This window comes from Macrotis lagotis, chromosome 2 (genome assembly GCF_037893015.1).
Source record: "Macrotis lagotis isolate mMagLag1 chromosome 2, bilby.v1.9.chrom.fasta, whole genome shotgun sequence".
NCBI classification, from domain to species: domain Eukaryota; kingdom Metazoa; phylum Chordata; class Mammalia; order Peramelemorphia; family Peramelidae; genus Macrotis; species Macrotis lagotis.
This window is the reverse complement of record NC_133659.1, coordinates 312,180,617-312,204,525: the sequence shown is the minus strand read 5'-3', so window position 1 is coordinate 312,204,525 and position 23,909 is coordinate 312,180,617. Positions and strand designations below refer to the sequence as shown.

Genomic DNA, 23,909 nt, shown 5'->3' with positions numbered 1-23,909 from the left:
GGTTCAAAGAATTATGCTTGGTTCACAAGTATCCAGGTCTCTTTCCATGACACCATTAACCCCCTGGTTGTGACATCTGGATACATCTGTGCAACTAAAGCTTATCATATGGCAATGTTTAAGAGCAGCAAGTGGACCTAAGGTCCTTCTGTTGAGGTCAGGGATGGGGGGACCTTCGGCCAGCCATATTGATGTGGTGTTTCCAAGGACATTGCAGGCGGGTCTGGAAATTCAATAAATCTAGCAGCTTTTTAGGGGTTAATTAATTAAATGTTAGCCCATGAATGAGGTTAAAATATATAAGTGGCCTTTGATAGAAAGGTTTCCCCTTCTGGTCTAGGTTTTTATTCTCAGCTAAATTCACAAAGAATCAAAGAGCTAAAAGGGACTTGAAAACAACTATCACACACTGCGCTTTCCAAGTTTTCTCTCTACCAATACAAAAACTCCAAGTTCTTTCCGTCAATAATAGGAGCATCCAAAGCGATGCCTTCTTTTGGAAATTCTCCAATTTAATCAATGACCTTCTGAAAAATATTACCCAGAGCTAAATATAATACTGTAGATGTAACCTGACTCAGGAAGAGCACAAAGGGACTGTGACCTCCTTCCTATGTCCTGGACAATGTACTTCTTAAATGCAGCTTCTGATCGAATTGACTTTCTTGGTTGCTAAATTACACTGTTCATTAGTTTTGTGCTTGTGGTCTACTAATACACTCAGGTCTTCTTCAAATAAGCTGCTAACTACCTACAATTATCCTCATTAGGGGTTCTCCTTCCAACAAAGTCCTGTTCTGACGTCTTATTGTGATGTAAAAGTGATCCAAAGTCAGGCAACAAGCTCCCAATAAACTGGAAAGACTTCAAAACTGGGCTGGTGGAAGACTGCCATTGAGGACTAACCTAATGGTTAAGGGAATAACCACTTCCATACCAAATCATGGATCCTTGGAGGCTTAAGGACTAACTGGACCTCGAGACATGTTTAAAAGAAACACAAAACCAAACCCTAAATAATATAACATTTAACCTTAGGAGTAAGAATGAACTAAAACTAATTTACCAATTTGCCATCTCTTTTGCATAATTAGAGAAAACAGTCCTCAATTAAATAAATCATTTCTAACCTCATCTCCCAGTAGTCCCCAGCATAGTTCCTGTGGCTTCTAAGATAGTGCCGTTATATCCCCCAAATCTGGAATACCCATTCCTTTCTCTAGACCGCTGTCCATGGTATAAGCCCACTGTCTTTGCCTTCAAGGAAAATCAGTTGTCTGGTCAGAGAGTCCAAGAAGGGCATCTTTTTCTGTTTCTTTTAGGGGATTCAGTTTCAATTTAAGAATTTCTTGGGGAATATGAGAGTGAATGACTTGTCCAAGAAATCACTTTGATGATTTATTATTATTGAGAATAATTAAAATTCCAAAAAGCTTATTCTTGTGTGTCTGGAAGAATTTAAGCTTCTTGGGGGCAGGGAATGTTCCCAGTTTTGTCTTTATATCTTTGGTGGGGGGAAGGAAAGGGGAAAAAAAGTATTTATATAATCTATGTTAAGTGCTTTTATAAATATTATCTTACTCGATTCTCACAAAAATCCTACAAGGTAGGTACTATTATTATTCCCATTTTATGGTTGAGGAAACTGAGGCAAGCCACATTGGAAACAATGCCTGTCATATAATCACATGCTTTATAAATGCTCTTTGAATTGAATTGAATTTAACAGTTCTTAGGGCAATAGGTCTCTAACTTTTGGGTCTCAGAATTCCTTTACCCCATAAATTATTGAGGAATCCACCCCCTTTCTCCCCCAAGGCAATAAAACTTCTGTTTATGTGTTATATCTATTGATGGTTCTTTTTACCATATTAGAAATTAAAATTCTTTTGATATTAGAAAAAATAATTTTGACCCTACAGACTCCCTGAAAAGGAGTTAGGGACTCCTGGGGGCCTTTGAGCATAATGGCTCTAGGGGAACTCTAAGATTGCAAACTGAAAAGGAGGGGCCCATCTTTATTGGTAGAGGCTATTTTCTCAGTTGGAATTTCCTTATATTAATGTAACTGATATCTAATCCAAATAAATTAAGTTGAATTAAAGGTACCCCAAAGGGCCGCAGATGGATGGTGGGCAAAAATAGTGTGAAACATATTACTGACTTTGTGCAAGCGAAGCAAAAAATATCGATCAGAAAAGGAGCAGGTCGGTCTCTTAGTGAGGGTGTTAGATAACAGCTGGAAGTTGGATAAACCAAGGTTTTGCACTGGAACTCATGAAATATTAAACAATCTCCAATAAGAACTCAAGTATTAACTGGTAAATAAAGGAGAATAAATGGAAGGACAAGGACAAACGAGGAATTTAGGGAAGGGCAAGAATGAATCTCAATTAGAAGAAGTTTTGAATGGAGGAATGTCCCTCCTGGTGAGATATTGGTCTCATATAGGAGGCAAAGCTTGGAAAGGAGGAATGTCCCTCCTGGTGAGATATTGGTCTCATATAAGAGGAAAAGCTTTGAATGGGGAAATGTCCTTATTGATGAGATGGTATAATGCTGAGGCTGATGAAGATAGCAGGAATCCAACTAGGTTTTTAAGAATCAGATAAATAGGGGGGAAGGTTGATTTAATTAGCCTTTCTACCCAGGTATTGCTTGGGGGCAAGATGGATTGGTAGGAAAACATCATATGTCTTCTTTCAAGACAGCATTAAACATTAAAGTAAGCACAGCTGTGGTTTCTACCCTCTATTTAGACTCACATCTCAGTCTTATACTTAAATACTATTGTTGAAAATTAGTGACAAAGCAATACATCCTGCTCAAGGTTCAATTAACTTCTAGGACTGGCTATAAATACATAGTTTTTCTTCTTGAAATAGGTATATCAAAGGAGACAAATAACATTCCTGTAATATAAAGATCCGTTTCGATTTATTTTATTTTATTTTTTACTAAAGATAAAGTGGAGGGAAAGTATGGCTGAATTAAGTGGATAGTTGGAAGTGGTGAATAGTTTGAGAAATCCAATTTCATTCCATCTATATGTCCATACAGCAACACAAATTAGGCAAAGGAGGGTCCTTAAGGGACCTGCTTTAATGACCAGCTAGATATAATTTGTAATTAGCATATCGATTGTTTTTATGTAAATGGCTCTATCTCAAATGCTTCCAGCTATTCTTAAGTTCTTTCTCTTTAATATTTTAGACACTCCCCCCTCCTATACTGTACATTTTAGGATGACTAGGAAACTGAAGGGACTTAATTAATTTTAATTGATGGAGGCAAGGTAGAGTTAAAATGTCTTTAATGCCTTTTTTCATAAAGAAACTATGTCTAGGGAAATGAATAATATTCACAAGATATTCATTCTAAGAATGGCTTTTGTTGTTTTTTTTCTTCTCAGGCATCTCTCTGCTCAGAATAAGGGCTAAGGCAGAAAAGCTGTTGTTTTGACACCATGGAACACTCAAGGTCTGTACTGAAAAAGGAGTCAATGTCTGCTAAAAATAAGCTCCGATTGTCTTACCTCTGACACTGCAGAAAGATGAGGCACTTACCCGGAGAAAGCCAGAGAGGCAAACAGACATCCAATTTGTGAGGAGCTTTTCAACAACAGACTCGGTCCGTCGGAGCATCAGCTTGGGCTGCATATTACTCGACTGTTCCATCAGGTCTCGGGTCAAGACCTCAAGGATACTGGTCAGGTAGACGAGCTTGGTCTGGAGAGCGATGGTCAAGAATGATGCAAACAAACACCTGGATGAGAAAGACACAGGGAGCGGTCAGCTGCTGGGAGCGGATTGGGAGAGGGGCACACCTTGGGGATGGACACCACTTTGACTCTGATTTTTCACAAAAACTTTAGGGGAGAACTCTGATTGTTAGTGTGGCAGAGACCGAGCTGGTGAGAGGGCTGGGAAGGGTCAACTTTACCCAGCAGAATCCAGGATGACTCTTACTTTGTGGGCATCGGGATGCTATTGATTATTACATAACCTTATGTAACCAAAACCACGGGGTATATGACTGGAAATATTTTCTTTTCATCTTTGCTTCTGAATGCTGACTATGTAATTCTGAGATTCCTTCAAAGCACAGGTTAGGAACCACTTCCCTCTACTAAAGGTTTTTCCTGATGCTGTCACAATTAATTTGTATTAGTTGTGAATATATTTAGTATATGGAAAAGTCATGGTATAATAAAAGATCCCATTTGAAGTCACTACAAGCCCTACTTTTGAGACACAAGGACTGTGGGTAAATCATTTAATTTCTCAGACAAATTTCTTAAGACTAAGTTAAAGAGTAGGTGCTAGGGGCAGCTAGGTGGCTCAGTGGATAAAGCATCGGCCCTGGAGTCAGGAGCACCTGGGTTCAAATCTGGTCTCACATACTTAATAATTACCTAGCTGTGTGGCCTTGGGCAAGCCACTTAACCCCATTGCCTTGCAAAAACCTAAAAAAAAAAAAAAAAAAAAAAAAGAGCAGGTGCTGACCACCTTGGTAGAGAGTGTTTCCTAAATGAATAAACTCACAGGTCTTATCTCCCTTTAAGGTCTTTGTATACCTGGTGACAAATCTAGTCTGTGGTACACAGTAGGTGCTAAATAAAGGTTTTGAACTGAACTAAATAAATCAATGAATTTCTTTCTACTCTGGGTCCTTATCATGCTTGGGAGATGACCCTGGGTTGGCTGCTATTTAGTCATTTTTGTCTCTCTGTGACTTCAACTGGTGTTTTTTTTGGCAAAGATGCTGCAATAGTTTGCCATTTCCTCCTCCGGCTCATTTTATAGATGAGGAAACTGAGGCAAATAGAGGTAAGTGTTCAGGGTCATACAGCTAATAAGTATCTGAGGCCAGATTTGGACTACGAAGACTCTTCCTGACTCCGGGCCTGGCACTTTATCCACTGTGTCACCTGGCTGCCCCAGGTTCCATGCTAGTTGGGCACAAGGTCTGATAATTTATACAATGACATCAAGTATTGACCTGGCCCTGGACTAAATAAAGACTTCTTCATCTGTGGATGCAGAGTGAGATTTTTTTGGCTGTGGGAAAGAAGATACTGGACTTGAAGTCAGGAAGACTTGAGTTTGAATCCTGCCTCATCCACATACTAGCTGGATGACCATGGCCAGTCGACCTCTCTCAGCCTCAGCTCCCCTCTCTGGTACAAGGGGCATAATGATACCACCCACTGCCCAGGTTGGTTCAAACGAGATTAAAAACTTTAAAGCCTTCTATAAATGTTAGCTATCATTTATTAAGTTTCAGAGGGATGGCAATATACATCAGCAGAGAGATTACTTAAACTGGCAAAGTCAATCCAATCTAATCCAATGAAATTCAGAGGAAGCTAGGAGGTGCCACAGCGCTATGCCTGAAGCCAGGAAAACCCGAGTTCAAATCTGACCTCAGCTACTTCCTGGATATGTGATCTTGGGCAGGTCATTAACTTCTATCTGCCTCAGTTTCCTCAACTGTAAAATGGGAAGAATAACAGTGACTTGCAGGGTCATTGGGAGGCTCAAATGAGATCAGATTTGTAATGTGCCTGGGACACAGTAGGTGATATATAAATGTTATTCTGTCCCTTCTTCCTCCAAACAGTAAGGATTTAGTAAGCACCTACCAAGAGAAGAACTAATGTACATTGGTCCCCTACTCTCAATGACTTGACATCTACTGGGAAAATATACCAAGAGCTCAAAGGATGCTTTAAAAAGTATTACTTATATTTTATTTTTTCCTCTATATAGTTTTAAAAATTATTTTGTTTGTTTATATTTATTTATAGTTTTAAAAATAATTTTGAAAATCTTTTTTTCTGAGTCTGAACCTGACCCCAAAAATGAGCATTTCCAAAGACAAGTCTGTTTGTCTGAACCACCTCCTGTTCTCTTTAGGGCATTTTAAAATGCTTCAGTGACATATTTATTATCTTTTTCTTTCTTTTTTTCTTCTTTTTGAATCACTATTGTTTCCCCTGCTCACATGGTGACCATCCATGTAATCGTTGGAGGTGGGAGATAGGATGAAGAATTCAAGGGCTTAGAAAAGCCTCCTGTAGAGGCTAAGTTCTGAATGAAGAGGCCCAGGGGAGGGGAGAAGGCATTTCAGTCCTCTATGTAGAATGTGGGCATGCCAAAACCAGGGCAAGCGGTCCAGTTTGTTCAAAATCAGATTCTACAAACAGGGAATAATGTGTAACAATTCACTCTAGCTGACCTAACAACTTTAAAGATGAAATAGAAATAGGTTTGTGTAAAATGAGATTCAATCTATGAAATCATGGATCCTTGAGACATGGATCTCTATTAAAAGGATGATGACAAGTTCAAGACTATGGATGATGTTAGGGAAAAAAGGGAGGGTGGGATGGGCAGTTAGGTGGACAGAACACTGCCCCTGGAATCAAGGGTACCCAAGTTCAAATCCAACCTCAGACACTTGACTCTAACTAACTATGTGACTTAACCCCAAGTGCCTAGCCAAAAAAGTAGAAAAAATGGGGGGGGGGTAAGGGGGCAGGTAGGTGGTGTAATGAATAGAGTCAGGAGTACCTGAGTTCAAATCTACCCTCAGACACTTAATAATTACCTAGCTGTGTGACCTCTGGCAAGTCATTTAACCCCATTGCCTTGCAAACACCTAAAAAAAGGGGAGGATTAGCTGTGTGACCTTTTGTCTTTGCAAAACCAAAAAAAAATGGGGAAAGCTGGTTATGGATTGAAGCAGAAGTAATACAGAAACAAGTCATGTAAGTACTGGTACTTTCAAACAGCTAACCAAAAAGGAGATCTCCCCAGCCCTGGCAGAAGAGTAGGGAATTTTGGGGGAGGATTTGTGGGGAGACACAGATAAGCGTTTTACAGTCAAAAAAAAGATCCCCACCATGATGTCATACATGTCCATCTACTTATAAGTCATGTAGCTCTTAGAAAAAAAATCAGAAAATACAACTTCTGCTTTCTGGAGAAAGACTCGTGCTTTAAAAGGCACATGAGGTTGTATAAGTGGTGCAATAAAGATGATGATGATGATGATGATGATGATGATGATAGTAAACATCCTCTGCTATTTATATAATGCTTTTGGGGTGACTAGCTGGTGCAGTGAATAGAGCACTATCCCTGGAGTCAGGAGGACCTGAGTTCAAATCTGGCCTCAGACAATAATGACCTAGCTGTGTGGCCTTGGGCAAGTCACTTAACCCCATTGCCTTGCAAAAAAAAAGAAAATATTTATATAATGCTCGAAGGTTTGAAAACAAGTTTAGAAATGCTATCTCATTGGAATTTCACAACAATCCTTGGAGGGCAGGTGCTACTATCACGCCCATTTTATAGGTGAGGAAACTGAGGCAAGGAAAGGTTAAGTGACTTGCCACATTGCTAATAAGTTCTGAGACAGGATTTGAACTCAGGACCTCCCGATTTCAGAGCCAGCTCTCTACCCACTAAGTCACTGTCTAGAAATGAGGGTTACATACTTTCTATCCCATAATTAAATTTCATCGGTTTGGGGATTCCTTTATCAATGTGGGTTGGTACCTTCTTTGCATCTTGTGGTCTTTGAGAGCCACCTCGGGGTGCGAGGGCACCAGAGACTTCCCCAGAGTGGCAAAGCCAGTCTGTGTCCAAGGCAGGACCTGAATCCAGGTCACTCTGATACTGAGGTCAGCTTTCTACCTCCCACTAGACTGCAGCTGTCTCATTTCCTATAGGTTTAAATGCTAACTCTTCACTAATTTTTGACACTGATATCTCAGGGTGGAATGTCATAAATGGATTCTCCAAGATTAGGGTAGTAGAAAACTGCTCTTTTATTAAAATTTTCCTCTTCCAGTGGATAAAGCACCAGCCCTGGAGTCAGGAGTACCTGGGTTCAAATCCGACCTCAGACACTTAATAATCACCTAGCTGTGTGGCCTTGGGCAAGCCACTTAACCCCATTGCCTTGCAAAATCCTTAAAAAATAAATGTTCTCTTCACTGAGCACTGCTAACAAAAATGGAACCCTCTTTATCCTCAAAATGCTTCCGTTTAGAAAGGGGAGAAAAGCTCATACGTACTATCCACAGATAAGGCAAATTCAACAACAAACAGGGTTCCGTTGGCGCAGAGGGTAGTAGAAAACCCCAGAAATTGGGGGATGGGGACGAAAGGTCTCTTGCCATGGTAGCAAGTGAGCTAAATGCTACAGGAAACCCAAGATTCCTAGAGGCAGAGGTGGGGAGGGAGGGCGTCCCAGACCTGGGGGACTGCCAGTGTAAGGGCTTGCAGTGCCATATGTGAGGCTACTTTGGCTGGCTTGGAGACTGAATGGATGGGAATAGCCAGATTTGATGAAGTTGGAAAGGTGCCCAGACACAGATTGTTGCCCAAGTACCAGCCTAGCTACATTTGGAAAGATTTATCACTAGAGGATTCACCCAATGGATGAATTGTTTTGGCCACAACAATACACAATATTCTAAGACTTAGGGGATTTATGAATTGATTGATTTTTGACATTTTTTTTTTGTATTTTGAATCCCTTTTTTTATATATCTATGGCCCTGTTCTTGGAATATTTTTACATATGCAAAATAAAGTGAAAAAAAGGTTACTGAGAAGAAAGACAAAATTTCTTTTTCCCCCATCCAGGTTCATAGATCTGTTGACACTTATGCATGGGGGGATTTGTAGGTTATAGATTAAGGATCTCTGCATAGATGAATAGCAACATTGTGTGATGATCAACTATGCTAATCTGTTCTCAGCAATCCAGGGAGCAAAGGCAGTTCTAGAAACCTGCAATGGAAAATATCATCCAGATTCGGAGAAAGAACTATGGAGTCTGAATGCAGACCAACGTATGTGATTTTCACTTTTTTTAAAATTTGTTTTTTGTTTTTTTTCTTTCTTGTGGTTCTTTTTCCTTTTGTTCTGATTCTTCTTTCACAGTCTGACTAATATGGAAATATGTAGAACATGATCGGGCATGTGGAAGCTATTTTAGGCTACTTGCTGTCTTAGAGCGGGGAGAGGGAAGGGTGGGAGGGAGAAAACTACAAAAATGAATGTTAATGGTTGTACAAAAGCTGTATCAAAATACTCCCTGTCATAGAGAGGGGGTGGAAAGGAAGGGAGGGAGAAAAATGTGGAACTCAGAAACTTACAAAAATGAAGACTGAAAACCACCTTTGCACAAAATTAGAAAATAAAATTAATTTATTTTTTTTAAAAAACCGTTGAAGGAGTTACATTTACATTGGTGGAGGGAGCATCCCTGTTGATGAAATCATAGTTCTTTTGAGGGTTATCATAACATGGGGATTCAAATCTCAGTTCAGTCAATTGTGAGTTGGCAAAGTTGCCTTAGTTTCCCTGTTTATAACATGAATAGAATGAACCAGACAACCACAAAGATCCCTTTAAACTCTAAAGCAATGAAACTAAGAAGTATGAACAACACATCAAGATGGGTTGGCTCCTACATACCTGTCTTTCACGGAAAAACTCTTCTGCTTTTCAAGAGTATGAATGACGGTAACAAGGAAACTTTTGTTGCAGATTAATGCATCTAAAGCAGTGAGGCTTTCATTCTTATCTCCCGGGTCTCGGCTCTGGAACACACACATTTGTTTATCTCTTTTTTTGGAATAAAGCTAAATGGGATATTCACAGTGGGATTAGCCAAGCAATGAATTGCTAATTTAATATCGAATTTATTGTACCGAAAAAAGGCAACGAATCAATCCTAAGCTAACAGTGATGACAATGAGGATGAGGATGATGATGATGAGGAGGAGGAGGAGGAGGATGGGGTGGGTAATGCTACCTAGATGAATGCTAGTCTCTGGGCTAAAAATGAAAATGTAGATACTTACATGCATGTCTTCAGTGAAGATGTGCGTGAAGCCACCTGACTGAGGGGAAGAAGATACTTATATTATTCATGAGAGGCAGAGGAAATGAAAACCCTATTTTATTATACCAAAGTCAATTTTAATAAAAGTGTGACACTATTTGCTAATCTTGAGGGCCTAAAGGCTTATATTTGCTATAAACCCTTACAATGCATAATAAATAATTATTCAGGATTCATGGGACACAAATGAATATTCCAGTTGGAACAAGAGCCACTTCATTAAACTCATTTTTTCTTATTATTCATTCATTCATTCCTTCATTTTTTTAATGGTGATGAGATACAGTTCGAACCATAGCCATAGTCACCTGGATTTGAGATTATCTGGATAAAAAAATATTGCTTACCATTGTTAATGGCTCCTATTTACATACATCATCATCTACATCATCACCTCATAACTAAAAATCCCACCCCAAGCAATGTTCATTTTGGCATTATAGTTTATGATAATCATCCTCAGGATTCGAAAGTATAGATGTGAACAACTGTGTGGTTGTGAATCCCCAAGGGTTCTCTTCTGGAGTGAAAGGGGAAAGAGTAGTATTTGTAGTCACAGGACTTGGGGGTGCATCTTAGCTCAACAACTCAACTACCTGCACGACCTTTCATCTCTCTAGGTTTCCATTTCCTTGGCTATAACAGGAATGGATTGGATCGGATTGAACAGACCATGTGGTCTTCTTTCTGCTCTAAATCAATGATTCTATAATTTTTTTTGGAAAAGTAATTTTATTTTTTAATTTAATATTTCATTTCCCCCAGTTACATGTAAAAAACAATTTTTAGCATTTCTTAACCTTTGAATTCTAAGTTCTCTCCCTCTTTCTCTCCCCTCTGCTCCCCTCCTCCATCCTATGATTTTTACCAACTAATTTGCAACAGATACAAAAGCCACTCTCAGTTTGACTCATCTTTTCTTGTTTTTTTTGAATGGAGATATGATTTCAGAGAGTAGGTGTAAGGGGTCCCTGATGAGCACCAACTCCCCACACAGATCAGTATTTTCTCCTTAACTTTAGTCTTAGATATCTGCCCAGGGCCACTAAGAGATGGTGCCCTACGCAAAGTCAAACAGCAAGGATCTGTCGGAGGATGGTCTTGGCTCCCTCATTATCCACCACATCATTTGTTCCAAAATAAATTAGTTTACTCCTTAAATAAAAACAAACAGAGGAGTTTAACTTTGATCTTACACAAAAAAAAGAGCATGACACAGCAGAAAGGATGCCAGCTCTGGAAACAGAAGAATTGCATTAAAATCCCTGCTCTTACCCTCACTACTATTGACTACCTGGGGGACTTTGTACAGACTTCCATTTCTTTATCTGTAAAATGAGGGGGTTGGGGCAGTGCTGGGGCAGATGAGTCAGGAAGGCTCATCTTTTTTGAGTTCAAATCTGGCCAAAGACATTTTCTAATTGAACAAGTCACTTAAGCCTGTTTGCCTCAGTTTTCTCATCTGTAAAATGAGCTGGAGAAGGAAATGGCAAACTCCTCTAGTATCTTTGCCAAGAAAACCTCAAAAGGGACTGAACAACAATTTATCTTGCTTTGTGCACATTTTTTACTTGTTGTTTCTCCCATTAAACTGTAACAGCTTCTTAAGGGAAGAGATTGTCTTTTGCCTTTTTTTTTAATATGACCAAGAACACAGTGGGCACTTATTAAATCTTTTCTGAAATAAATAGAATAGATGACCTCAGAGAGGTCCTTTAAGCTCTGAATCTATGACTCTGTGATAATTAATTTTGAAATGTATTTTATCTGGAAAGTGAATCAAAAATCCAGCTGATATTAAAAAAATTATTGGAAAAGGAACAAATAGGAAATATGTGGGCTAGGATAACCTTTTTGAACTTGAAAACATTAGCTCAACTGCCCAGTTTTTCCCTTTTATTAGGATGAGAAAAAAATCTGGATTATTTCCAGTATGATTTGAAGGCAAGTCTTCTCAATACCATTTTTGGCTACATGCTTCTAATTCAAACCAGAATATTGGGGCACCATCTCCCAGAATTGTAGGTAGAAAAAGGAAATTCAGTTTGCATTTTCTAGTTCCTTGAAATTCTGCTGAATTGTCTTTCTGTATTTGAAGAGGAAAAACAGATTTTTTTTTTGTTTCAAAAAAGGAAGTTCAAATATGAATTCTGAACTTCCCATATGCCAACACTCTTGACACAAGGAGACCTGACCCAACTTGGATTTCTTCTCCAATTTTCAGCAAACCCCACCCAAAAAAGGAAATAAAATGAAACATAACACAACTGACGATGCAATTGTTTGGTAGTTAAGGCAAAGAGGGTCTTGGTTTACTGTATCCCCAGGATAATTCTCAAGACAAATGTTAGGTGGGTGATCATGGGGGTAAACCGCTGTGGACTTCTCTGAGGCTTCTGACTATTTGAGAAAGACCTTAGAACCAGGGCAATCTCAGAAACCTAGCACAATTTTGATTGTTGTTATTGAGTCATTTTCAGTTATGTCCATCTGTACATAACTCCATTTGGGGTTTAATTGGAGAAGTTTGCCGTTTGGTTCTCCAAAGGAAATTGAGGCAAAGAGGGTGAAGTGTCTTGCCCAGGCTCAGAAAGTATCTGAGACCAGATTTGAACTGAGGACCTTCTGATACCAAAGTCAACATTCTATCTGTTGTGCCTAGTCATGCCTCTAGAGCTGGAGGGGACCTCATAAGCAATCGAATCCAAGCCCCTCATTGAACCATAGAAGAAAATGAACCTCAAAGGAGTTAAGAGCCTTGCCCAGGTCACAAAAGTAGTGTCAGAAGAAGGATTTGAACCATTGCACTGCTCTGTCAAATTTTGTCTTAAATTGTTTTCTGTCTCATGATTACCATTTTCTTGAACTCCCTGCAACCTGGCTCCCTCCCAATGATAGGGTGTCCCTGGTCACCCTTTGTAGTGATGGGTGTATTTTCACTGACTCCTGGCTCACCAGTTGTGGTGGAGGAATTGAAAGGAGTGGAGGAGTTGAAAGGCTAGGTGAAACACTGGATAGAGCACTGGACCTGGAGTTTAGAGGACCAGAGTTCAATCCTGGTTTCAGGCTCTTATTAGCTGTGTGGCCCTGGGTGAGTCCTTAACTCCCCCCCCCCCGGAAGAAAGGAAGAAACAAAGAAATAAAAGAAATATACCTATTTATCATTCCACTCAGATTAACTCTTTTCTATCAACTTCTAGGACATTCTCCTTCCTTCTGCAATGAGTTTACTTGGTTTACCATCTCTCTCTTCCCCAATAACTATACTAGGGGACTCCAACATATATACTGATATTCCATCAAACACCCTTATCTTTCCAATTCCTCAATTTCCTCATGGCAAACTATGATCGATTCCTACACTTCACCTCAGTTACCCATTTGTATCTGTCCAGTCTCCAAAGGTAGAGCCTAGGAGTCTGGTCTTATTTTTCCTTCATCTTCCCCAGATTTCATTTGACCTTGCCACCACCCATAAATGCTCCATGTCCATGTTCATGACCCCTATAATTCCTTTCTCTGATTGTAATCGTTCATATTCAGTCTTTTATTACTTGTCTTATGAACCCTAATTCTGTCTTCGTCTACACCCTGATTTTCAATCCATCGTTAGTTCTTTCCAAGTCATCGCGCTACTGGCCAGCTACCTCTATTCCCTTCTGAATCTCAAGTCCTGGATCAACCAGTTCAATTCTATCTTATCTTCTATAATGGAACCTCTCATCATTTAAAAATATTGCTGGTCAGGAGCAGCTAGGAGGTTCAGTGGCTTGAGCACTGACCCTGGAGTCAGGAGTTCAAATCCAGCCTCAGACACTTAATTACCTAACTGTGTGACCTTGGACAAATCACAACCCTATTGCCTTGCAAAACAAAACTGGTCATCTTGGTCTTGCCAAATCCTGACCTTGAATTAATTTTAGCATCCTTGGACTTTGCTTCTAGTCACATTTTGCTAAGTAGTACTAGAGAGAATCATTAAAACTTGATGACTGGGTCTGCTTAAAATTTATACTCATTTGAGCAATGATTTTTATATCCCCAATCGATTCAATGTCCCACTCACCATAGAGGCTTTCCCCCACCTTACCCTTATTCTCAAGCTTCCCATGGTTCCACTACTCCCCACCCTCTTCAATTGAGAACCTTGTCTCATATTTCACTAAAAAAAAATTAAGATCATTCTTTGGTTCCCTCTTCTTTCCTGTTCTCCCTCTCCTTTTAGTCAGATCCCTTTGTTGCCAGTCTCGTTCACCTTTTGTCTTCCATGAAGAGGCATGTAATGATCTCATTGCACCTTGTTTTCTTCCCTTATTTTTAGTTTCTCTCTTTCTATTGGCTGTTTCCTTGGTGCCTACAAACATTCTCTTGTCTCTTCCAGTCTTAAAGCAACAACAATCCACCTGACTTATCCGTCTCCTCCTGCTATCGTCCTTTATTTTCCCTTCCCCTTTGGGGGGTTTGGACAAAATTTTCCATAATCAATCAGTGCCACTACTTCCATTCACTTTCTTCTTGACTGCTCAAAGTCTGGCTTCCAACCTCATCATTTGACCATAACGGCTCTCTCCAAAGTTATTAACCATCTCTCTTTTTTTTTAGGTTTTTGCAAGGCAAATGGGCTTAAGTGGCTTGCCCAAGGCCACACAGCTAGGTAATTATTAAGAGTCTGAGACCAGATTTGAACCCAGGTACTCCTGACTCCAAGGCCAGTGCCTTATCCACTAGGACACCTAGCCGCCCCTAACCATCTCTTAATTGAGAAATCGAATGGTCTATCTCAGTCCTCATCCTTCCTGACCTCCTTGCAGGCTCTGACAGGGGCTGTCTCCTGTTGCCCTGATCTATATCTGGCCACTCGGATCCAGATGGTTCCATAGGAGAAAATGAGGCTGGTGACTTTGCCTAAGCCTCCCTCACTTAAATCCAATTCACTTGCGTGGCATGGCATCGCCCCCTTAATGGCCGTGGTCCTCTTTGAGAATGAAGGACAAACAGCAGCTGTCGAATACTATCAGTTCTCTTCTCCTTGATATTCTCTTCATTCTGAGTTTTTGTGACTCAAGTCCACTGCTGTTTAGTTGTTCCAGTTCCATCAGACTCTTCCTGACCCCATTTGATACTTGAGTGGTTTGCCATTTCCTTCTCCAGCTCATTTTACAGATGAGGAAACTAAGGCAAACAGGGTGAAATCACTTGCCCAGAATGACACAACTAATGAAGTGTCTAAGACTAGAACTAAACTCAGATCTTCCTGACTTCCTAAGGGAGGAGACAACATGAAAATAAGCTATAGACATGTATTATTTAAAGATGAATTTAAAGATTTTAAAGACAAAATTTAACATTTTAAAGATAAATATGATTTACAGCTGCTGCCCAAGCCAGGCTTGCTCTCCTCTTTCACCTTGGTCACTTGGTTTCACACATTTCCAAAATTCAGCTCCAAAGTCAGTTTTCCGGTCACCTCTAGAGCTTGTCTAGACTCAGGACTATTTTTACCATATCAAGTGGCCTTCCTTTGTATTGCTGGCTGTGGTTTATTCCCTCCCTCCTTTTGTATCTCCTTGATTCTTCCTTCCTTCTAGTCTCTCCCCCTTTCTCATTTGTATCTGTTTCTCCTTTTCCTCCTCATTTTTTCTCTCTCCCCTCCCTCTTCTCTCTTTCCCTCCCTTCTTTCTCTTTTCATTTCCCTCCCTCCCCCCTCTATCTCTCACTCTCTCCCCTTACCCACTTTTCTCCTCCTCTCCCCTCTTTTTTATCTCCCTCTCTCTCTCCTTCTCTCTTTTCTTCCTTTGCTCCTCCTCTCCCTTGTTGCCATCTCTTTCTCCCTCTTCCCTCCCCTTCCCTGCACTCCTCTCCTCTCTTTCCATTCCTCTTCACTCTTTCTCTCTCTCCCCTCCTCTTTCCCCCCATTCTCCCTCTCTCCCCTCTTTTTCCATCTCTCTCTCTCTCCCCTTACCCACTTTTCTCCTCCTCTCCCCTTTTTCATCTCCCTCTCTCTCCCCTTCCCTCTTCTCTTCCTTCCCTCCTCCTCTCCCTTGTTTCCATCTCTATCTCCATCTCTCTCCCCTTCCCTCCACTCCTTCCACTCCTCTCCTCTCTTTCCATTCTTCTTCCCTCTCTCCCCATCTCCCTCTTTCTCTCTCTCCCCTCCTCTTTTCCCCCTTCTCCCTCTATCCTCTCTTTTTCCATCTCTCTCCTCTCTCTCTCTCTCTCTCTCTCTCTCTCTCACTCTCCCCTTACCCACTTTTCTCCATTTCTCCCCTTTTTTCATCTCCCTCTCTCTCCCCTTCCCTGCACTCCTCTCCTCTCTTTCCATTCTTCTTCCCTCTCTCCCCATCTCCCTCTTTCTCTCTCTCCCCTCCTCTTTTTCCCATCTCTCTCCTCTCTCTCTCTCTCTCTCACTTTCCCCTTACCCACTTTTCTCCGTTTCTCCCCTTTTTTCATCTCCTTCTCTCTCCCCTTCCCTCTTCTCTCCCTTGTTTCCATCTCTATCTCCCTCTCTCTCCCCTTCCCTCCACTCCTCTCCTCTCTTTCCATTCTTCTTCCCTCTCTCCCCATCTCCCTCTTTCTCTCTCTCTCCCCTCCTCTTTTCCCCCTTCTCCCTCTCTCCACTCTTTTTTCATCTCTCTCTCTCTCTCTCTCTCTCTCTCTCTCTCTCTCTCTCTCCCTCTTCTCCTCTCTTTCCTTCCCTCCTCACTCTCTCTCTTCCCCCTTCTCCTCTTACTGTGGCTTTCCTGATTTCCCCCCCAAACCAATGTATGCTGTTTCTGGGCGTTGTTCGTTCTTCCTTAATGAGCTCGCCCGGCTTCTATTTTTCACACTGTTCCCAGGGGGCTGCCAGGATTATTCCCTGCCCTCTGTTAAATCAGCTGGCATCCTTGCAACTCTTCTTGTTGCCCCTAATCACTAGGAGGGTGGAGCCAGCCCTGTGCCCTCTGAACTAATAAGCCTTCCTGCAGGTTAGCTTGCCTTCACAGTCATTTCTTCATCTTGTCTTTGGGTGACTAAATTAGGGGAAACCTAGGCAAATATATTACTGGGGTCACAGAATCAGACCTAAAGCATTCTCATTAGCTTCACAAATCAAAAGAGTTCCTGGGGAGGACAGGAGACTGTCATTCTATTGCTATTAAATTCTTAACAGGGACCTCAGCTATTTGAAAGACAGTGAGGAGGATGCAATCCCAGGACAGGGCCTGCAGTCATTCTTTGGTTTATTTAAGGGCCTAATATTTACCATCAGCCATCCTAGCCCCTGAGATATAAAAACAATATCCCTTGCCTTCAAAGAGCTTAAATTCTGCCATCTGGAAAGGAGGGGGAAGACAGAGAGAGAGCAGAGGAAGAGGATGGCAAGACATGGGTCCGTAAATCCAATCAGTCATCCACTGCCCAATACCCTAGCCCAGATATATCAAAAACATTCTTTGAAGCAGATTAAAATTTAATTGGTGGTGGGGGGGTGGCAGCTAGGTGGTGCAGTGGATACAGCACCCGCCTTGGAGTCAGGAGGACCTGAGTTCAAATCCAACCTCAGACATGAATTACTTAGCTGTGTGGCCTTGGGCAAGCCACTTAACCCTATTGCCTTACAAAAACCAAATGCCTTACAAACAAAATGTAATTTGGAAATATTTAACAAAATAAGTGAAAACATAACAAAACCCAAATAATATATTTAGAACCAAAGCGATACGTATCCCACAGGTTCCTTTTCTATTTCAGGTTTGACATCTCTGTTCTATCTCTTCAAATTTTTTTTTTTGTTTTTTGTTTTGCAAGGCAATGGGGTTAAGTGACTTGCCCAAGGTCACACAACTAGGTAATTATTAAGTGTCCGTGACTGGATTTGAACTCAGTTCCTCCTGAATCCAGGGCTAGTGCTCTATGCAGTGCACCTCCTAGCTGCCCCAAAGTATTTTTTAAATATCATTTCTTCCTTTATTCAAGAAACATTTATTGAGCTAGGAATGAGGAACAGAGACAAAGCCACAAAAAGTCCTTCCCTTCAAAGAGATTTGTTCTACTGGGGAGGGTTTACAAACACAGAAAATTGATTATTGGGAGGGTACTAGAGCCTGAGATGGGGGGATTTGCTTCCCATTGGGGGAGTCCCTTGAGCTGAGCTATGAGGGATGTAGGGAGTACTCAGACATAGATGGCAATGGTGGCATTCTCAGGCATAAGACACAACTTGGGGAATGGCACTGTGTCATCCTCAGTGATTGGTGATGAGGGAGGCATGGTAGAAAATCAAGGGGAAGAATAGATAACCTAGGAAAAAGACCAAACCAAACCAAGGATTACTGGTATCATGTCTCATCCAGAGATCCATCATTAGAAAAACCCAACATGGGTACTTTATGGAGGCAGCCCAGCCTCAAGAAACTTGCCTCATGTATCCTATTGCTCAAATCTAGAATTATGGTGAGGGTGAAAAGTGCTTCCTGCACACAGCTGGGCTTTTGGCCAAGCCTGGCTTAGGAGCATTTCACAAGGACTGTGGTAATACAAGCTCTCGTTTAGCATGGCCTGAGTGTTATAGGACATAAAGGGATGTTTCTGACAATCGGCCTTTGGGGGCTCAGTTCACCTTGACAGAGCAGCGGACAGAGCACCGGATCTGCAGTCAGAAAGAATCATCCACGTGAGTTCAAATCTGCCCTCAGATTTACTAATAGTGAGGTCCCAGGCAAGTCACTTCACCCTGTTTGCCTCAGTTTCCTCATCTGCCAAATGAGCTGGAGAAGGAACTGGCTAACTCAGACACTAGCAGTGTGACTTTAATAAATCACTTTATCTTCTCTGCCTCACCCTATCTGCCTTGGTTTCCTCATCTGTCAAATGAGCTGAAGAAGGGACTGGCCAGCTCAGACACCCACTAGCAGTGTGACCCTGGGCAAGTCACTTCCCCCATCTGCCTTGGTTTCCTGATCTGCCAAATGAGCTGGAGAAGGAAATGGCCAACTCAGATACTCACTAGCAATGCAACCCCAGGCAAATCACTTCACCCTCTTTGCCTCAGTTCCTCCTCTGTAAAATGAGCTGGAGAAGGAAATGGCAAATCACTTCCCTGTCCTGGCCAAGAAAACCCCCAAGAAGGGATCACAGAGAGTTAGACATGACTGAAAGGACTAAACAAAATAAAAGTGCTTTATAAACTACTTTAAGATTTGCTGAGCTCTTTACAAAGAGTATCTCATTTGACCTTCACCACAATCTTGGGAGGTCGGTGCTATTACTAATCTCATTTTATAGATGAGGAAACTGAGGCAAACAGGGGTTAGAGGTTAAGTGACTTGCCAGAGTCAAGTGTTTGAAGTTGGATTTGAACTCAGGTCTTTCTGAATCTAGGTCCAGAGCTCTATATTCTGTACCATCCTATCCATACAATTAATAACCGGGTCTCCCACCTCAATTCAAACATGCTCCTCTCCCATACAAAACAAATTATCAGAAGCCTCCTTTGGAAAAACAAATGAAGAATCTTTACATTAGCAATGCCCCTCCTTGTTACTATTCCAGCCTTAGCCTTTCAAACACAGATCAATGTTCCTTTACCTCAGGGAAAAAAGTTCTCAGAGCAAAGTGTTTGTAGTCCAGAAAGGGAACGGTGCCAAAGCTATCCACCACATCCAATTTATCCATCTGCAGCTCAGCAAATCCTACAGAAACAGAATCCCAAGAGCAATGGATTAAAACTCAACAAACAGGAGACATGCTCTCAGAGATGTTCCGTCTAATGCTAACCATGACCTCGGTGCTTGTTAAAGAAAAGCATGAGATAATTACAGGGGGGGATTGGGTCCCAAACACTAGGCCGCTATCTTCTGACTCTATGCAAAAAGTTATTTCATTTCTGCATCTGTCTCTGGGTCAGAAATGGAAGACTGCCTTTTAAAAAGGAATAGATGAGCCTACCATCACGGATCTCTTTCCGGAGCTCGCTTTCTAGGAGTTCCAGTTGTTGGCTCTGCTTGCGACTCAGTTCCTTGGATTTGTATCTGGTGACGACGACAGCAACTATTAAAAAAAAACCCATCTTGAATATAGGATTCAAACACTTTAGCCAATCCAATCCCCCTTTGAGCAGGGATGGCCATTTTAATCTCTCAGTGCCTCTATTTCCTCATCTAGAAGAAGAGATCTGGCATGTTATGGTCCTTTCCAGACTTAACAGTTTATAGTTCTAGGGGAAACAATGCAGAGTTCCTAAAAAATGAAGAAAGAATAAAAAGTGACTGACACCTGACTGTTTGCCACTGAGGGGAGGGTGGAAGGAAATTATGTAACTTAAAAATATGCATATACCTATCGATAAATGTTGAAAAACTTTCCTAACATGTAACTGGAATAATAAAATAAAATATCAAAAGAATAAAAAATTTAAAAAAAGAATAAAAAATGATATAGCTGAGGATTTTTGCTGGTTTTAAGCTCCCATTGAGAGTAAGCTGCTTTAGGACTATTTTGTTTTCATCTTTGTATTCTTGGAGTCTTGCATATAATTGGTGCCTAATAAATGCTCATTGACATGAATTGAGTGAGTTTTTATACAAAATGGGAAAGGAAGGAAATAAGCATTTATAAAATACCTCTATGTCTCAGGCACTGTTCTAACCATTTTGCAATGACCTCATCTGAGACTCTCAACAACCCAATGAGATTCATGTAATTATTATCCCCATGAGGAGACTTCAGGCAGACAGAGGTGAAGTGACTTGCTCAAGGTTACATAGCTAGAGTCTGAGGCTGGATTTGAACTCAGAGCTTCCTGATTCCAGGCCTAACACCCTATAACATTGTGTCATCTAGTTGCCCAAAAGGCAAATACGAAGAAAGACTTAAAATTCCCTTGGGAGGGAGAACCTGGAAAAGTAATCAGGGAAAAAAATCTGGTCAAAGTTCAACATTTCTTGCTATGGATCAATTAAGAGATTGCTACGTATCAGACACTTTGCTAAGGTGTGGACATACTGTGCTTGCTCTGAGGGAACTCCTCTCTCCTTTCCTCCTTTCCCTTCATTTCCCTTCTTTTCTCTTCCTTCTCATCTCATCACTTCTCATCCTCCTTTCCTCTCCTCACCTCCCCTCTCTATAGGTATTCATGGACTGATCCCATTTCAGATCCACAAGAACCTGCTTTTCTTTAGAACCTGGATCACTTTCCCCCAACTTGGTTAGCCTGGTGGTCTCTGCTTCCTAGGGCCTCACCCCACTGTTATTGGATTTAGTGTGGAAACCCAATCAAGTAGCCAGCTGTAGCTCAGAATTCTTGATCTCCAGTGATCCACCAGCTTGAGCCTCCCCAGCAACAGAGCTCATGGGTACGTGCCACCATAACTTGTAGAACGTAATATTCTAACAGAGGAATAAGACAAAGGAGCATAGGCCTTCCAGGTTATGGCAATTTAACATTTCTTTACTACTTGCCACAATATTTTAAGGACCTCCTAGGAAAATACTAATATACTGATTATGATGGAAATTCCTTCAATTTTTGTGAATCAGAGCAGTCCGATTTTGAATCCTAGTTACATTTTTAAAGGAACAATTTGAGAAGATTAGACACTGAAAACATTGCTAGTGAGGATTATTACAGGTCCATCTTTTTTTGACACCCATCATCTGTCTATCTATGTTGTTTTAAGGCTGGCTGACAGTCATGTGACAACCTTATAGTCTTTAAAAAATCAGAAGTGAGTATCAAACAAAGGGCAACCAGAGTCACGTGATGACTGGAAACTGCAGGCAAGCCATTGCAAATAAGGAATGCTGGAGAAGTAGAATATAAGATGTCATCATAATGGAAAAAAAGATTCTTAGTCACAAGGCAAGAGTAAGGCATAAAGCTATCCCTACAGTGTCAATAGAAGGCAAAGAAGATGATCAGTTTATTGAATCCTTTCGGGGAACTTCTGAAAGGACATGGAGAAGAAGGCAATAGGATAGGTAGGCATGAATGAGTAGTGATGATGTGATCCACATGGATGAGACCATAGTTCCATCTAAATAGAGTCTTTTCCTTCAGAGATCAATTCTAAGTAATATTATAAGAGATTTTCATTTCTCTTTAGAAGCAGTGTGTTATAAGAGGTGAAGAACTGGTCTTGGGACTACAAACACTTGGGTTCAAGTCTGAACTCTGATGCATACTAGCTGTGCAACCATGACCAAGTCCCAGAAAAGACACCTCTATCTATTGGTGGAGAGAAATTCCTTCATCTAAGAGTTTCTCTTTATCAACAAAATTAAACATATGGTTCCCTAACTGTGATCCATTCACGTCTCCTAGAGAACATGAAAAGGGTATTCCTATTTAATAGTCTATGCAGTGATTCACAAATATATTTGCAAAAGTAAATAAAACATACTAATATATTATATTAATTATCATTATATATAGATGAATTTTATAGATATGGACACCTACATATACATATATATGCATATTTAATACACAGATGATGAGTCAATGATAATTCATACCCTTGTGTACCTTTTTATTTTAACCAAACTAGAGAAATGTGGATTGGAGTACATGTAAGCAGCTGGTGGGGCTCTTTATAATTGAACTAGTCATCTCAGAGAGGGACCTGATGGAACCTTCTGTTCATAGAAAGTATGCTGACTTTTAAGGTTAAAGCCTTGAGATTTAATCCCAGATTTATGACTATTTGTGTGACCCTGTCATCTTCTTTGCATGGTTTAGTTTCCTTAGGCAAGATGACCTCCAAGGCCCTTCTAGCTCTAAATGGAGATGAGAATGTACTATTGAGTTATATTTTATAAGGATCAGCCTAGGGATTATTTAGCATTTTGATGAAGGGATTATAGATCTGGAGCCTGAAATGGAATTATGAGGCAATTTGGTCATATCATAGATAAAGAAATTGATGGCAATTAGTGCTGCCTTAGATTTGAACTCAGGTCTTCTTGTCTCCAAGTCCAGTCTGCATTCCCCAGTGCTGCCTCTGTGGTACATGTAAGAACTTCCTTCACTGAAACATAGAAAAGCCTATCAAAAGGCTCATTCCTTGGGAATCTTGTTTATCTCCTCCCATAAATTCATCAAAGGAACTCCCTTAATTTTCAGGGGGCAGAAGGAGGGATTTCCTTGATTTCTCTCAACATCTTGACCATTTCTTCCTATAAGTTGATCACAAAAGAAGGCTAATCAATAGTCTAGAGCTTTCCATGATTTCTCAGGTTATTGCAAGATTACCAATGCAATCATTAGGCAGCAAAAATCACAGAAAGTTGTCAGATGTTCAGATAAGTTAAGGGACCTACCCATAGTCACATAACTAGTAAATATTAGAAGGAATATCTGAACTCAGGTCGTCCTCCTTTTCCAAGTCTGGCATGTTCTCCATAGCACCATGTGGCTTCTCTACAATCAAGAGTAGGTTAATTAAATCTCCTGATGGCAACAAGTGGTGTAGAGTTACCAGAAGGAGATTCAGATTCTCAAAAGGACCTTGTTAAGTGGAGAAACAGATGGAGATAAAACTGATGAAGATTTTGAGTCTTTGCATAGGTCACTTCAGAAACATAAATAATCTTCACAAATATGACACAGGAAAAGATATTCATGAGTTGGAGAGAGAAGAGGATGAGGACAATGAATCACAAAGTGGAAATGAATATAAAATATAATGAGCATTAAAGAGGGAAGCCTAGCAATAGAAAGAACTAAAGAAAGGAAGAGAAAAAGAAAGAAAAAAGAAAGAAAGAAAGAAAGAAAAGAAGGAAGCAAGGAAAAAAGAAAGAAAGAGAAAGAAAAAAGAAAGATAGAAAGAAAGAAAGAAGAAAGGCAAGAAGGAAGCAAGAAAAAAGAAAGAAAGAAAGAAAGAAAGAAAGAAAGAAAGAAAGAAAAGAAGGAAGCAAGAAAAAAGAAAGAGAAAGAAAAAACGAAAGAAAGAAAGAAGAAAGGAAAGAAGGAAGCAAGGAAAAAAGAAAGAAAAAGAAAGAAA

The 23,909-nt window shown here is 40.5% G+C and overlaps 1 protein-coding gene across 1 annotated transcript in view; it reads right to left on the bottom strand.

The window, feature by feature from the left end:
• Window positions 1-23,909, bottom strand: part of PLXNC1 (plexin C1) — a 235,661-nt gene that overhangs the window by 71,201 nt on the left and 140,551 nt on the right. Inside the window, exons 17-21 of the mRNA XM_074221066.1 lie at window positions 19,855-19,956; window positions 19,495-19,598; window positions 9,887-9,925; window positions 9,498-9,622; window positions 3,567-3,765 (exon numbers count right to left, since the gene is read on the bottom strand). Of these exons, the coding sequence (XP_074077167.1) occupies window positions 3,567-3,765; window positions 9,498-9,622; window positions 9,887-9,925; window positions 19,495-19,598; window positions 19,855-19,956 (569 nt within the window). The remainder of the gene's footprint in view (window positions 1-3,566; window positions 3,766-9,497; window positions 9,623-9,886; window positions 9,926-19,494; window positions 19,599-19,854; window positions 19,957-23,909) is intronic.